Below are 14,202 nucleotides of genomic sequence, written 5' to 3'. Positions count from 1 at the left end.
AACTCGGTGTTGTCTTGTTAATTTTGGCTATCTTATTTGGTGTTCATTGCCATTTTAATTTGATTTCCCTGATGATTGACAATGCTGAGTATCATCTCATGAGCTTTTTCAACATTTGTACATCTTTTTTGAGGTGTCTGTATTTTTCTAGTTTCAAAGTTAGGTTGTTTGTCTTACTGAGTTGTAGGAAAGATTGAGGGCAGGAGAAGAGGGCGACAGAGGATGAGATGGTTGGATGGCATCACTGACTCAGTGGACATGAGTTTGAGCAAGCTCCAGGAGATGGTAAAGGGCAGGGAAGCTGGCGTGCCACATGCATTCTATGGGGTTGCAGAGTCGGACACGACTGAGCGACTGAACAACAGCAGAGTTCAGTATAGGCACCAAAATCAGCCATTTGGAGAACATTTTGAAAAGCTGATGGTTAATATCTCTTTGTCTGTTGTTTGTAGTAAAAATGCCTTGCTAGTCATCCTTTTCTCTTTTTTTTGAAGGCAGTCATAGAGGCAAAACATTTATAGTATTAAAATATTGCCATCTGGTGGCAAAAGAATAGCATTTTATATACTATTAACATGTAACATTTGATATATGTATATATCATATCTGGGTTTCCCAGGTGGTGCTAGTGGTAAACAACTGCCTGCCAACGCAGGAGACGTAAGAGATGCAGATTTCATCCCCACGTTGGGAAGACCCCTGGAGGAGGGCGTGGCAGCCCGCTAGTGTTCTTGCCTGGAGAATCCCGTGGACAGAGGAGCCTAGAAGCCTATAGTCCATAAGATCGCAAAGAGTCGGACATGACTGAAGTGACTTAACATGCACATGTACCACATATATAGTGATTTATAATAAATATATAAAATATAAATAATATACAAATGTCTACATAAATAGATATGTGTAAAGACTAATAATATAATGAGCAATTCATCAACTTACTCCCCGACTGCAGAACCAGAATATTCTAATACTACTGAAGCTTGTTCTTCCATCTAGCCCTCAGTTTCTCGTATGCAGCATTACCTAAAAAGTACCTTTTTAACATCCATCGTTGATATCTCTGACAAGTGTGATCAGTAGTAGGTCAGACCCTTTGGAATGCTGCTCAGGCTTTCAGTGCGCTGTGGCATATTGTGACCTTGTAATTCACTTTCACATTGTGTTTTGGTGCAGTTTTAATGTTTTAAATTAATTTAAGATTGTTTTTAATGGAAAGAAGAATAAGAAAGAACAGGCTCAGGTATTTAATTTTCATATTCTTCAAAATGGATTTGTCAGTTGCTATGAAGCTGCTAATAATGGGCAAATATGGCTTGCATATACAACATCAAGACCAGTCCAGTTTCAGAAGATTCCACACTGAGTGGGTGATTTTATTTTACTTTTAGTTTTTATTTTGAATATCATGTCCAGTGAAGAAAATGTACTCAGGCAGTATAACATAGTGGTAAAAGCAGAAATAAGACATTAAGAACTTTAAAGTCACATCTAAGTATTGAGTACTTGCTAGCTGCTATTATTATTGTTAGTAATACTACTGCTGCCAATTCAGAGACCCAATGCTAAATACGAAAGAGACTGGTATATTTCTATGAAAACTAAAATGTTCTTTGATTTAGAAATAGCATTTAATTTCTAACTCATCTGTACATTAATTTCCACATCTATAAATTAATTTTCTCAGAGTTGTGAGAATTAAGGAAGAGTGTGAGAGAGAAAGGAATTGAGAATAGGCACAGTGCCGGGCACAGCGTAGGCACTGGATAAATTACAGCTGTATATGAACAATGAGTGAAATGTGAGACTTCACATTACTTCCTTTCACAGTTTTAAAAATAGCTGCACCTTTTTAAACCCTTTTAGTTATAATTACATCTCTCAATTTTAGGATGCCTTGTTCTTCTTGAAGGATTTCTTCACAAGTCTTTCTGCAGAAGTAGAGCTGCTCATGACTCCAGATCCAGAAGGTATTTAATCTGTAGAATCTGAAACAGTCTCTAATGTGTACTTGGATTGATTTGGATTGTTACGAGACCTTTTTGAGAATGTACTTTCAGATCTTTTCTCTCATATAAATGTGTTCCATGATTATTTTTCTTAAGTTGTGCATATGCAGTTTATGTAAAAGTACTGTAGTTCCCCCTTATCCTCAGGAGGTACGTTCCAAGACCCCCAGTGGGTGCCTGAAACTGCAGATAGTACCAAGCCCTAAATGTACTGTTTTTTCTTTACATACTAGCCTATGACAAAGTTTAATTTATAAATTAGGCACAGTAAGAGACTAACAATAATAACTAATAAGAACAATTGTAACAGTATACTATAATAAAAGTTAGGTGAGTATGGTCTCTTTCTTTCAAAATATCTTATACAGATTTAATGCCTTTTCCATCTTAGCTAAACACTTACTATGCACTGTAGCTATAACCTTTGTAGTTTGAGGTACGACAGCAAAATGGGCATGAATTCCTTTTTCCTTCATCACAGTTTTACAAATTTGTTCTTACTGTAGATCTTAGCAAGATGAGCATATGTTTTTTTTTTTTCCTTACTAAGAACTTTCATCTTTTCACTTTATGTATTATGGCTTTTCTTTGGTGTATTGGAATTGCCAGCATCATTGTTCTTGCACTTTGGGGTCATTATTAATAAGATAAGGGTTACTTACCATAAGCACCGACCTGATAACTGAGACGTCCACCCAGTGACTCACGGGCGGGAGATGCTGGACAGAGGGCTGATTCACCTTCCGGTTGGGCAGAGAAATGGTGCAAGATTTCATCATGCTGCTCAGTGGTGTGAGATTGAAAACTTAGAAGTTGTGTATTTCTGACATTTTCCATTTCATAGTTTTGGACCATAGTTGGAAAGTGAAACTAAAGATGGAGAGGGGGCTACTGTGAAAGATTTATCTGTAGCAGTAGTTATATTTATTAAACGAAATACTGTAAAACAAGTTAATTGTAGATTGGTCTAAGTTGCTCTAAAGAAGCATACCTAATTTTCCAAATGTGCACATTACCTTTTCAGTTAAAAAGTCTCCTGGGGCTGATGTCACCTGCAGTTTGCCAAGGCATTTAAGCACCTCAAAAGAGCCAAATCTAGTTCTTTCTTTCCCTGGGCCAAAGCAGCCTTCCCCAAATGGCAGTGCCAATTCAGTGCAAGCGGTTAATGGGGAAGAAGAGAAGGACTTCTCTCCTGAAGAAGCGTTGTTTAGTGATCAGCCCGTGTTTTTTAGGTAAATCATTTAATTTTGATAACAAAAGATGTTATTTTTGAGTTTGAAAGTTGTTCTTTAATGTGTTTGTGTGACACAGAAATCGTGGAATTACTTTAGCTTTTCTCTGCACTGGCCAATAATCAGTGGGTATGAGTCAGACGTGACTGAAACGACTCAGCATACAAGCATGCATGCTTATTTATATGGGGCTTCCTGGGTGGTGTCAGTGGTAAAGAATCCGCCTGCCAGTGTAGGAGACACAAGAGATGCGGGTTCAATCCCTGAGTCAGGAAGAGGAAATGGCAACCCACTCCAGTATTCTTGCCTGGAAAATACCATGGTCAGTGGGGCCTGATGGGTTACAGTCCACGGGACTCTAAAGAGTTGGACATGGCTGAGCACACGCAAACACACACACAGACAGACACACACAGAGTTGGACATGGCTGAGCACGCGCAAACACACACACACATTTATATGTGGGCCCCACCCACATGTACCTCTCATTTACACATAATAAGCCTGGCTCAGGACTCATCCTCCTGTTGATCCTGTAGCAGGAATTTTCTCTTCTCTTAGTTTCTTCCTTTTTCCTCTTTCTGTCCCTCTCTTCCTGATCAGCCTGTTAGTGTCTCCATGACCATGATGCTGTCTTTTTCCCTTACGCACCTCACCTTCGGCATCCCTCCCTTTTCCCTCATGGGGATTTTCTGTCTGGTTTCTCTGCCCTTCCCCATCACTGCTGTGTCTCTGTGACCCTCTGCCCTCTGGCTAAGTTGGCATCATAGGGAAACCCAGGTCCCTATACTGCTGCTGGCTGCTGTGACTACAGCCAACCACTAGCTGGTTGTCTGCCGTTTCCAGTTCCATTCATTCTTCCCTTCTTTCTTTCCCAGCCCTTGATGGTGGGGATGGAGCCTAGGATCTATTGGAAGGAAAGAGGTCAAAGATCAAAACCACCTCTGTTATGAGAGACAACTCCTTTCCCTGGTTTTCTGTACTCCTCTCCTGCTGACAGCAGTGTTCCCCAAGTTCTGTCTTTCTCTCTAAGGTTAGACTTTAGGTGTGGCCCAAAGTGGGCAGTTGTCGTTCAGTCGCTGAGTCATGTCTGACTCTTTGCAACCTGATGGACTGTAGCCCCCCAGGCTCCTCAATCCATGGGATTCTCCAGGCAAGAATCCTGAAGTGGGTTGCCATTTCCTTCTCCAGGGAATCTTCCTTACTCAGGAGTCAAATCCTTGTCTCCTGCATTGGCAGGAGATTCTTTACCACTGAGTCACCTGGGAAGTTCTAAGTAGGCAGTACAACTATTTTAAAGTGTTTTCATGTTTTGAATATCTTGTGTATTGATGAAAATAGTCAGAAAATATAATAGAATGTGAGAACTGGAAAGATCCTGAAATAGAGGATCTCTGGTGATTCTAAACTTCTCCATCATAAAGGAAGAGCCTCTTTTATTATTTTCCTACTTTGCTTTTTTATTAAAATTTTTTTCTACCAAAAAATTGTATATCCTAAGAAATAATTTGAATTCTCATTTTATATTAAACACGTATAAGCTGCCGATTTTTGTTCTTTGTGAACACTGGATAACCATTATAAAAAGAAAATCAAATTGTTACAGTTTTGGTCTGAGAACATGGAAACTTGGCACTTTTTAATCAGTTTGTGTAGCCTGACTTACTTAGGTAAATACTTGTTTTTTCCATTAGACTACTTAATAGCTTGTAGATTTCTATTTCTACTCTCAAAAACTGCTTGAGTGTCTAGGACCCTGGTGTAATACTTAGTGAGATAGTTTAGATTACTCACTTTACTGATGAGGAACTTAATGCAAGAGAGGAGAGGTGACTTGCTCAAGGCCACACAGTTGCCAAGCCAGGATTAGAATGGAGGTTTTCTTAATCCCAAATTCAGTACATTTTCCAATTAATGACATAATAGTCTCCTCGCCTACAAACATTTATTCACTCCACAAATATTTATTGAACACAGTTTATGTATGTCAGATTTTGTTCTAGGTACAGTGAACAGAGTAGAGAAAAATCTCTATTGAGTTGAGCTTACAGATAATTAAAACATTTGATCTACGCTGTTACATGCCTTGGAGGAACAGAGTGAGAAGGGTGACACAGGTGTTGAGGGGCTGTTGCTGTAGAACCAGATACAGACGGGTGTTCAGAAGATGAGGGGTGACCTGGACCCCAGACTTCCTGTAGTCACTGATGTAGATTCAGCACTTCCTTCTTAGTGTCGGTTAAGGACTTTTGCAGGATGACTTGGGATAACTTAGTATATAACCACTGACATTAATTCTGTAGTAAAATGTGTTTCAACTTTCAATTTACAGTCCAACTTTTGGAAGCCAACTGCTTTTGTTTGATGTGTATAATTGTAATTTCATTCAGAATTCCCAAGTGTGTCAGTATCCTGTTTACAAGCATTAATTTCAAGACTGTCAAAATTCACCAATGTAGATGGGATTTAAAAATTAACTGATGGGAAGACACTTAGGCTGAGAAAGTTTAAATTACTTGCCTTGACTGTATCCCATATAACTGATAAAACTAGGGTTCATGTCTGGGTCTTCTGGAGGTTTGTTTCATCATGGAACTAAAATAAATACCTCAGCTCTTCTTTTTTACTTCTTGGTGATGATTATATTATTTGGTTTAATCTTGAAAGTTATTTTTGTTAGTTTACTCTCTGTATAAATTGAATACCTGCCAGAATAAATTTCTCTAACTTAAATTTTGTTTAGTAAACAAGGAAAGGGTTTTTAAAATAAAATAAAATTTATAAGATTAACATCGTTTAGTTGTTGTATTGTCTTAAGAAGGTATATGGCTTAAAGACATTCTCTTTTATTTAGATCTTAATATATCCACATTATTTATTTTGTGGTTTTTATTCTCCAGTTGAAAAGGTTAATTTACATCTAATTTCAGCTATTAGCAGTTTTTAATATAAATAACTCCCCTTCTTTCTTTATCTTCAGAGAATTTAGATTCACATCAGAAGTTCCTATTCGACTTGATTATCATGGGAAACATGTATCAATGGATCAGGTCTGGAAATTTTGCACAAATATACAGAATTACCTCATTTGTTTTTCTAGTGACTCAGTGTTTAGGAAACTTTTTCTATCGTAGTTTATATGTTTGAAATGAAGTGTAAGATTTTAAAATTTAATTCTATTTTTAAAGTAAATATAATTTACTTAAGAATCTGTGAGTAAAATTTAGATGTCAGTTGGGTCTTATAAAATACATGTATTTTTTTGCTATAAATATTTTAGGTGTTTTAGCTTAATTAGTGAATTTTTTTTTAATTTTAAAGGGTACATTAGCTGGGATTTTGATTGGTCTCGCCCAGTTAAACTGCTCTGAACTAAAGCTGAAGAGGCTTTTCTATCGGCATGGGTAAGTTGATTTATCATATGAGACTTTAAGATGTAATAATTTAATTATTTTACAATGTTATTTGCAGAGAGCTCATTTTTAGAGGATTTTTACCGGCTAGGGGCATTTTTTTTAATTCTGAGAAAATAGTAGCAGTTTGAAGAGAGCATTTCCCCAAAAAGCAGCTGTAGTTAGGATTTTTTTTAATAATTTCCCAAAGTTATAAATTAGCCTATATGGAAGTTCACAAGGTAATGGTCCTTAGTAGCTAAGAACTGTGTGACAATTTATAGACATTGAATTAATCCTATGCCAAAGTTTAGATGTTAAAGAAGTAAAAACAGTGGAATTGCACACTTGTATATATTACCTTAGCCTTTTATAGAAATTATTAGCATTACAATTAGGTTAAATGTATGTACACACACACACATATATATGTAGTAAAATTGCACATCTTAAGTAAAAAAAAATCCCCCAAACTGTGTAAACCTATAAATTTCACTCTTCTTCCCATATATTAATAGTCATTTTCTCTAGTTTGCTAGGTGTGGACAAATTATTCTCATATGCAATCACCGAATGGCTTACTGACATTAAGAAGAACCAGCTTCCAGGAATCCTGGGAGGTGTTGGGCCTATGCATTCACTAGTACAACTAGGTGAGTGTTCTTTTTTTACTTAGAAGATAATTTATTTTACCTGATCAGTGATTCTTAACCCTTTTGGGATTATGGATGCCTTTGAGAATCTATGTGAGGATCATCTTTCTAGAAAAATCGACCTGTTAGTCATAGACAAAAAATGTTGCTTCCCATTTTAGGGGTTAAAAATCCAGGGGTTAGGATGATAGCAGAGATTTGAGCTCCAGTGCTCCTATTTTTCTTTTTAAATGTTTTCTTGTTGTGGTAAAAGTCACATAATGTAAAGCATACTGTTTTAGCCGCATTTAACTGTGCATGTCAGGGGCACTGAGGACGTTCACATTGTGCGGCTCTCACCATAATCTGCCTCCCTAACTCGTCACTTTCCTAAACTGAACTCTGTCCCCATTGAACACTTAAGTCCTCATTCCTCACCACCCGCCTAACCCACCTCTGGCATCTGCCAGTGTATTTTCCAACTCTGTGAATTTGAGGAATATACATTACCTATTCTAGGTACCTTGTATAAATGGAAGCAAGCAGTATTTGTCTTCACCTGCTGTACTCCAGCACTCCTATTAATTTCTGTATGTTGATTGCTATTCTAGTGCAAGGCCTCAAGGACTTGGTCTGGTTACCAATTGAGCAGTACCGAAAGGACGGTCGCATTGTCAGAGGATTTCAGAGAGGGGCTGCCTCCTTTGGCACCTCGACGGCGATGGCTGCTCTCGAGCTCACAAACAGAATGGTTCAAACCATACAGGTATCTTTCCATAGACCAGCTTAATCTCCAGAAAGAAGGAGAGCCATTAGAAACACTTGACTTATTTTGGTTTTAAAATGGCACTGTGAAAATGTATAAAACACTGAGAATATTTTATTTGTAATGACTTAGTATCATTAAATTTTTTTGATTAGCTGTCCATTGTTAAATAATAAGTAGAATAAAGTGGTGGACTACAGTGCCAAATTTGTTTGCCTATTTCAGGTAAACTATAACTATTAAGTTAGCCACAGATTTACTTCACCACATTTATGTGGGAAGATCATAGCTGAACGCAGTGAAGGCACTAGAGAGCCGATAGTAGTTGTATTCAGGTTTGCTAGTAAGTATTAAGCTCCAGTTGTCCTTACCCAGTTGTGCACAGACCATGCATTCTTGTCTCGCCTGGTAACAGAGTGTTCTCAGAGGAGAGATGAGGAACTGAAAAAAGCTGCTCAGTGCAGATACTAATGTATACATTAACGTTCTTGTGATAAAAGGAATGCATTCTGGTTGTTAGAATTCAGACGCTGCAGAAGGACCTGCCTGAGGGTGCAAGTTCCTCTGCGGTTCCTCACTCCCCTTAGGAAGTGTGCTGCTGCAGCATAACTCCCCAGATTTTGTTCTGACTCACTCTTTCCTCTCTGATGAAATGATCCAGGCAGCGGCAGAGACTGCGTATGACATGGTGTCTCCAGGCACCCTTTCTATCGAGCCCAAGAAGGTCAGAAGGTTCCCCCATCACCGGTTAGCCCACCAGCCAGTGGACCTGAGGGAAGGGGTGGCCAAGGCCTACAGTGTCGTGAAGGAGGTGAGTGGCTGCCCCAGGGGATGGACCAGGAGCAATCTGCGTCCTTTCCAGGAGTTTGTCTGAAGAGCAACAGGGCTTGGGCTTTGTTCTGAAGGAACCCCTGGGGTGGCTTTGGGACTGTTTTGCCACTGATGAGCGCAGATATGTGTGTAGGAAAGGGGAGGGCTACGTCCTGGCCTGCAGGCTCTCAAGAAGACTAGCGATCTCATGGGAAGACTGGTCTCTTTATGGACAGAAGCAAGCAAGGGTGGTAGAAACACCATGAACTCCCCAGGGAAGTTTACCCATGTTTGTATTTTGCTGATTTCCTCAGATTTGTTTAAAAAGCAAAGTTTTTTAGGTTAATCACAAACCCTAATTCCATTCCCATGCATTCACAATCCTTAAGATGGTACATTTTTTTTCTGTGCATATTTTTATAGTTTCATATAAGTATGTCATCATAAGCAAATACTATTGTTTATATTTTAAAAGTTAGCATAAATGGTATCATATATATCTGTAAATTTTGTCTTTCAAGATACATCCTTGTTGATATATGTAGGTCTGATTTAAACTTTTATCATGTTTCACTGTGTGAGTATAGCATAATTTATTTATCTTCGTGTTGGTGGACAGTTTACATTTTTTCCCCTAAAATACTGCTATTGGAATGTCATTTAAATGCCCCTTGTGAACTCCGGGAGTTGGTGATGGAGAGGGAGGCCTGGCATGCTGCAATTCATGGGGTTGCAAAGAGTCGGACATGACTGAGCAATTGAACTGAACTGAACTGACTTGTTCACATGCGTAAGAGATTGTTAAAGGTGGAATTGGTGATTTGTAACTGTTTGAATCCTGAGACTTATTAAGCGTTGCCAGATTTGTTAAGCATTGCCAGATTGTAATTTAGTTGCACCGGTGAAGCCTGGTTCTTTATGGATGTTGACAGGAGCATTCCCTCCCTGTCTTAATCTTTTTCTTTTTTTAATTGACATATGAGGAAGTTTGAGGTCATTTTGTTGCAGGAAGGCGGACCCCTTCCAGGGCCTGAAACTGGGCTCTTGTCTAACACTAGGAAATGAATTGTCCGAGGAGACACATGTGCTGACAAAGCAAGAGATTTTATTGGAAAGGGCACCCGGGTGGAGAGCAGTAGGGTAAGGGAACCCAGGAGAACTGCTCTGCTGCATGGCTCGCAGTCTCGGGTTTTATGCTGATGGGATTATGATTCTAATTCAGTCTTTCCTGGTGGCACACACATCGCTCAGCCAAGACGGATGCTAGCGAGAGGGATTCTGGGAAGTGGACGGACACATGGTGTCTCTTTTAGACCTTTCCTGAACTCTTCCAGTTGGTGGTGGCTTATTAGTTCCGTATTCCTTATCAGGATCTCCTGTCATAAAACAACTCATGCAAATGGTTACTATGGTGCCTGGCCAGGGTGGGCGGTTTCAATCAGTGTGCTTCCCCTAACAATTTTACTTATTATTTGTGTATTAGGATTTCATTAATGATATTTTCCCCTGTCGTATTCCGACAGACAGAAGTGCCTTAGGACAGTCTTTTACCTAACAAAAGTAACCTCTGTGGTTCCAAATGCAGGAAGACCACTGAAGTAAAGCTGTGTATTAATGGCTAAATAAAGGCAAGGCCATTGGTCACCTCTCTTTAAAAAGAGACTTAGTTGGGAGAACAAAGAGAGCTGGTTACCTGTCAGTTCTGTTCCTGCAGATGTCAGGATTGGGCCAGTTATCAGTGGACATGTTAGGAATCAGGTCTGTAAAAACGATCCTGGGCTTGAGGCGTAGCAGGGGCTACTGGCAGCAGGATATTACCACGCTGGGGCGTGCAGCACTTTGGGCTTCCCGGGTGGCGCAGTAGTAAAGAATGCCTGCCGGTGCAGGAGGCGCAGGAGACGATGGTTCCTGGCTCAGGAAGATCCCCTGAAGAGGGAATGGCTGCCCACTCCGGTATTCTTGCCTGGAAAATCCAGTGTACAGAGGGGCTTGGCAGGCTACAGTCCATGGGGTCACAAAGAGTCAGGCACAATTGCGCAACTAACACTTCACAGATTGTGAAAGTGCGGACTAGATTTGGGGCCAGGACAAGGTTCCTCGATTTCCCTGAGAGTGTGAAGTTCTTCTCTCTATGCCCTTCACTGAAATGGTCACAAGAGGACAGTGCTTTGTGGCCCTTAGGGATCCTGAGTTAGACAAACAGGAAAGATTTGAAACCCATATGTGACTACTGACCAGTGACAACCGTGCGACGTTTTACCACCCTGGCTTGACCCACACATTTACATGTTCAGCTCTAAAGCTCAGCAGTCATGATTATTTTCATGTCACACTGTTGTAAGAAGGATGAAAAATGCTGCAAAAACTTCATTTCTGCTTATTAAACGAGTTCCTGCTTTGTGTTCTCAGAGTCTTCTCTATTTAATAAAGTGTTCTATTTAGTCTCTTATCTTAATTGAATGTTCCAGTTCTCTCTTCTGCTGCATAGCCAGTAATTTAAAACTAATTAACTTATTTTTTGGAGCTCAGTCGAATTAGGTTTTCCTGTTGCAGTTGAGTCATAGGAGCTATCGCCATGTTCATTTAGTGATTATATTTATTCAGGAAGCTTTGTTTGCTAAATTTGATTTAACCAGAGTGATTAATTGTGCCAGAGAAGCTATTCTTGGAGTATTAACTATTTCCGTGCACATCCCTGTGTGAAACTGTATAGTCTAGCTACATTTTCTGTATGTAAGTGTCACAACAAAATGCTGAATTGTAATTGTCCCTTACTTTCCCTTTGGAGAAGGAAATGGCAGCCCACCCCAGTATTCTTGGCTGGAGAATTCCATGGACAGAGGAGCCTAGTGGGCTATGGTCCATGGGGTCACAAAGAGTTGGACACAACCGAAGGACTACCACTTTCCCTTAGAATTGTCATAAAAGTAATTATCCTGGGTTATCTCAAAAGTACAGTTTCTGCTTTGATTTCCGTCTGGTTACAGACCTGCTCTTGATGAACTCTGTAGTTAGTGTGTTACGAGATTATTTAGAGAGTCTTCTGAGCAGTGATATACTCCCTTCTCTCCCCTCTTTCCTCAGGGAATCGCAGACACGGCTCAGACCATTTATGAAACTGCCGCTCGGGAACACGAGAGCCGGGGGGTGACGGGCGCCGTGGGGGAAGTCCTGCGCCAGCTCCCCCCGGCCGTGGTGAAACCTCTGATCGTCGCCACAGAAGCGACATCGAACGTCCTGGGTGGCATGAGAAACCAGATCAGACCAGATGTTCGGCAGGACGAGTCGCAGAAGTGGCGCCATGGGGATGACTGATGTTTCAGACGAGGTTCTTGATGAAGACGACGGGGGGAGATGTGGAGCAGAGGGTCCCACCGGCAACGTCAGAGGAAACTCATTCACTGTTATCGTGCTCATCTCAGGAACAAAACCATTTCTTAGTGAAATAATTTAGTATCAAAGCAACATGCAACCAAAACCTTTTGACATTTTAGGGCTAGTTGGTACTTTCCAGTAGACATGTTTGGTGGCTGATGTCAAAAGTCCGTAAAGCATTTGCTGCCAAGTTAGTGAAATGCTTGCTTTTATTAAAATGACTGTAATCTTCCTTGTTACAGACAAGCTGTCATTGGAAACCTCCTTTTACAGTACAGGGTGCTCAGAAACATTTTGAGTACTTTGAAAGCACTATATTTACGTTGCTCCAAGGAGTTGCTTTTTCTCCAGGTTTAAAGAGAATCACAGCTTCGAAACTTTCATTAAAAATGAGAGACAGAAGCCACAGGGAAAATGAAAAGCAAATAGGATTTTCAATATAAATATCAGTGAGGAAAAAATAACCCAGTCTGTTGGATTTAGTGTTCACACAGTCAAGAACGTCGTTTCCATTTGCTCAGAAAATCCTTCTATGGGAGTTTGAGAACATGAATGTCGCAGACTTGTTCTGTTGTGTTGCACTTTATTATGTGTGTGTGTGTGTGTGTGTGTGTGTGTGTGTGTGTTTTGTGTGTTTAGATTAATACAAGTCATGTGCTATATTCTACATGTAATTTACAGAGTTACACAAACTATAAAGAGGACTAAGTCTGAAGGTTTTTGGCAAAGAAAGGTAACTCAAATGTAGTAACTTTCGTTTATTCTAAGTGTAATGAAAATGTGCATTCTATGATGAACTGGGGCCCATATAATTGTTTATTTGTTCAAATTTAAGCAGGTATAATGCAAGCTTATTAGGGGTGTGTGGAAAGGGAGATTGAAAGTGGTTTGTGGAAAGAGAGATTGAAAGTGGTTTTTACTCTTTTGAAATTAGCCAAAAATCCTCCAAATATGCCCTAGTTAGCTATTTTGAAGCACCATTTTTACTTGGTTAACAATGTACATTTTGATATTCTGTCAGGAATGAATAAAGTTTTTTTATTTAAAGGTAAAGTTGTTTTATGCTTCCATGAATATTTTGCTTCTCTTAGAGCATATTCATAGATGCAATGCTAGGATTTACTCCAAAATCCTTGGGAACACTTTCTCAAAATTGATTTTGGTTAATGTTAAGCAGATCATTACCTAGATGTGAGAAGGAAATGGTTCTCCAGAACTCCATCTCTGACTTTAGATTAATCTAGCAGGAAGAAAACATAGGACTTTGTATGCATCCTCTATTTAAAAGTGTCATGATGTGAACTCTCTCATTTCCTAGAATGGGGGGATGTCATCAAGTTGAAGTTGAATTTCAGAACTACTTTCAGTTTGGGGTTTGAAAAATGACATTGAATCAGTTTCATTCTTGAAACTTTCTACAAGAAAGCAAAAATCTGAACATTTAAAATTTGTAAAATTTTGTTAAGTAGCGTGTAATTCTGTCTTGTTCTCTTTTTACTGCTGAAAAACTTGAAAGGCCAGTGCTCAGAAAACCACCTATTGAAGCGTCAGAGGACCATTTGTTACTAGACCCCAGCTGGATGGAGCCCACCTAGAACGTGGTCCTGAGTAAACACGAATCATGGCTGTTTACTGTATGAAGCTTTAGCCTGCTTCTGGGGCACTCTCTGGGCACCCTTGCATCAATCCCAGCATTTTCCCTTACGCAGAACATGCTGGGTATGGTATCTGTGATGAGTAATCAACCTGAAAAATGCTCAAATTTAAAAATATAAAATCTCCTTAACTTTTAAATATATTTTCCATACTGTATCTAATTGAACTTAATTAGTATAGGGAGAAATAATCATCCTCTTCTCTGTACTCTGAGTTGCAAATGGACCCATTTTTTGACAGATTGGGTTTATAAGTCCCATTAAGCATATCTTTATTATGTAATTTCCATGGCTGTCTCTTCTGCCCTCCTGCTTTTGATAGAATCTACC

General features: G+C 39.5%; 1 protein-coding gene across 1 annotated transcript in view; it reads left to right on the top strand.

Annotated features, from left to right (window-relative positions):
- The window catches only part of ATG2B (autophagy related 2B), a 72,867-nt gene extending 59,640 nt beyond the window's left edge, over nucleotides 1-13,227 (top strand). Inside the window, exons 35-42 of the mRNA XM_052659429.1 lie at nucleotides 1,892-1,970; nucleotides 3,034-3,241; nucleotides 6,223-6,292; nucleotides 6,564-6,646; nucleotides 7,166-7,287; nucleotides 7,878-8,032; nucleotides 8,694-8,843; nucleotides 11,927-13,227. Of these exons, the coding sequence (XP_052515389.1) occupies nucleotides 1,892-1,970; nucleotides 3,034-3,241; nucleotides 6,223-6,292; nucleotides 6,564-6,646; nucleotides 7,166-7,287; nucleotides 7,878-8,032; nucleotides 8,694-8,843; nucleotides 11,927-12,157 (1,098 nt within the window). The 3' untranslated portion in view covers nucleotides 12,158-13,227. The remainder of the gene's footprint in view (nucleotides 1-1,891; nucleotides 1,971-3,033; nucleotides 3,242-6,222; nucleotides 6,293-6,563; nucleotides 6,647-7,165; nucleotides 7,288-7,877; nucleotides 8,033-8,693; nucleotides 8,844-11,926) is intronic.
- Nucleotides 13,228-14,202: the final 975 nt, after the last annotated feature.

This window comes from Budorcas taxicolor, chromosome 21 (genome assembly GCF_023091745.1).
Source record: "Budorcas taxicolor isolate Tak-1 chromosome 21, Takin1.1, whole genome shotgun sequence".
Lineage (NCBI taxonomy): Eukaryota > Metazoa > Chordata > Mammalia > Artiodactyla > Bovidae > Budorcas > Budorcas taxicolor.
This window is presented reverse-complemented; position numbering and strand designations above follow the sequence as displayed.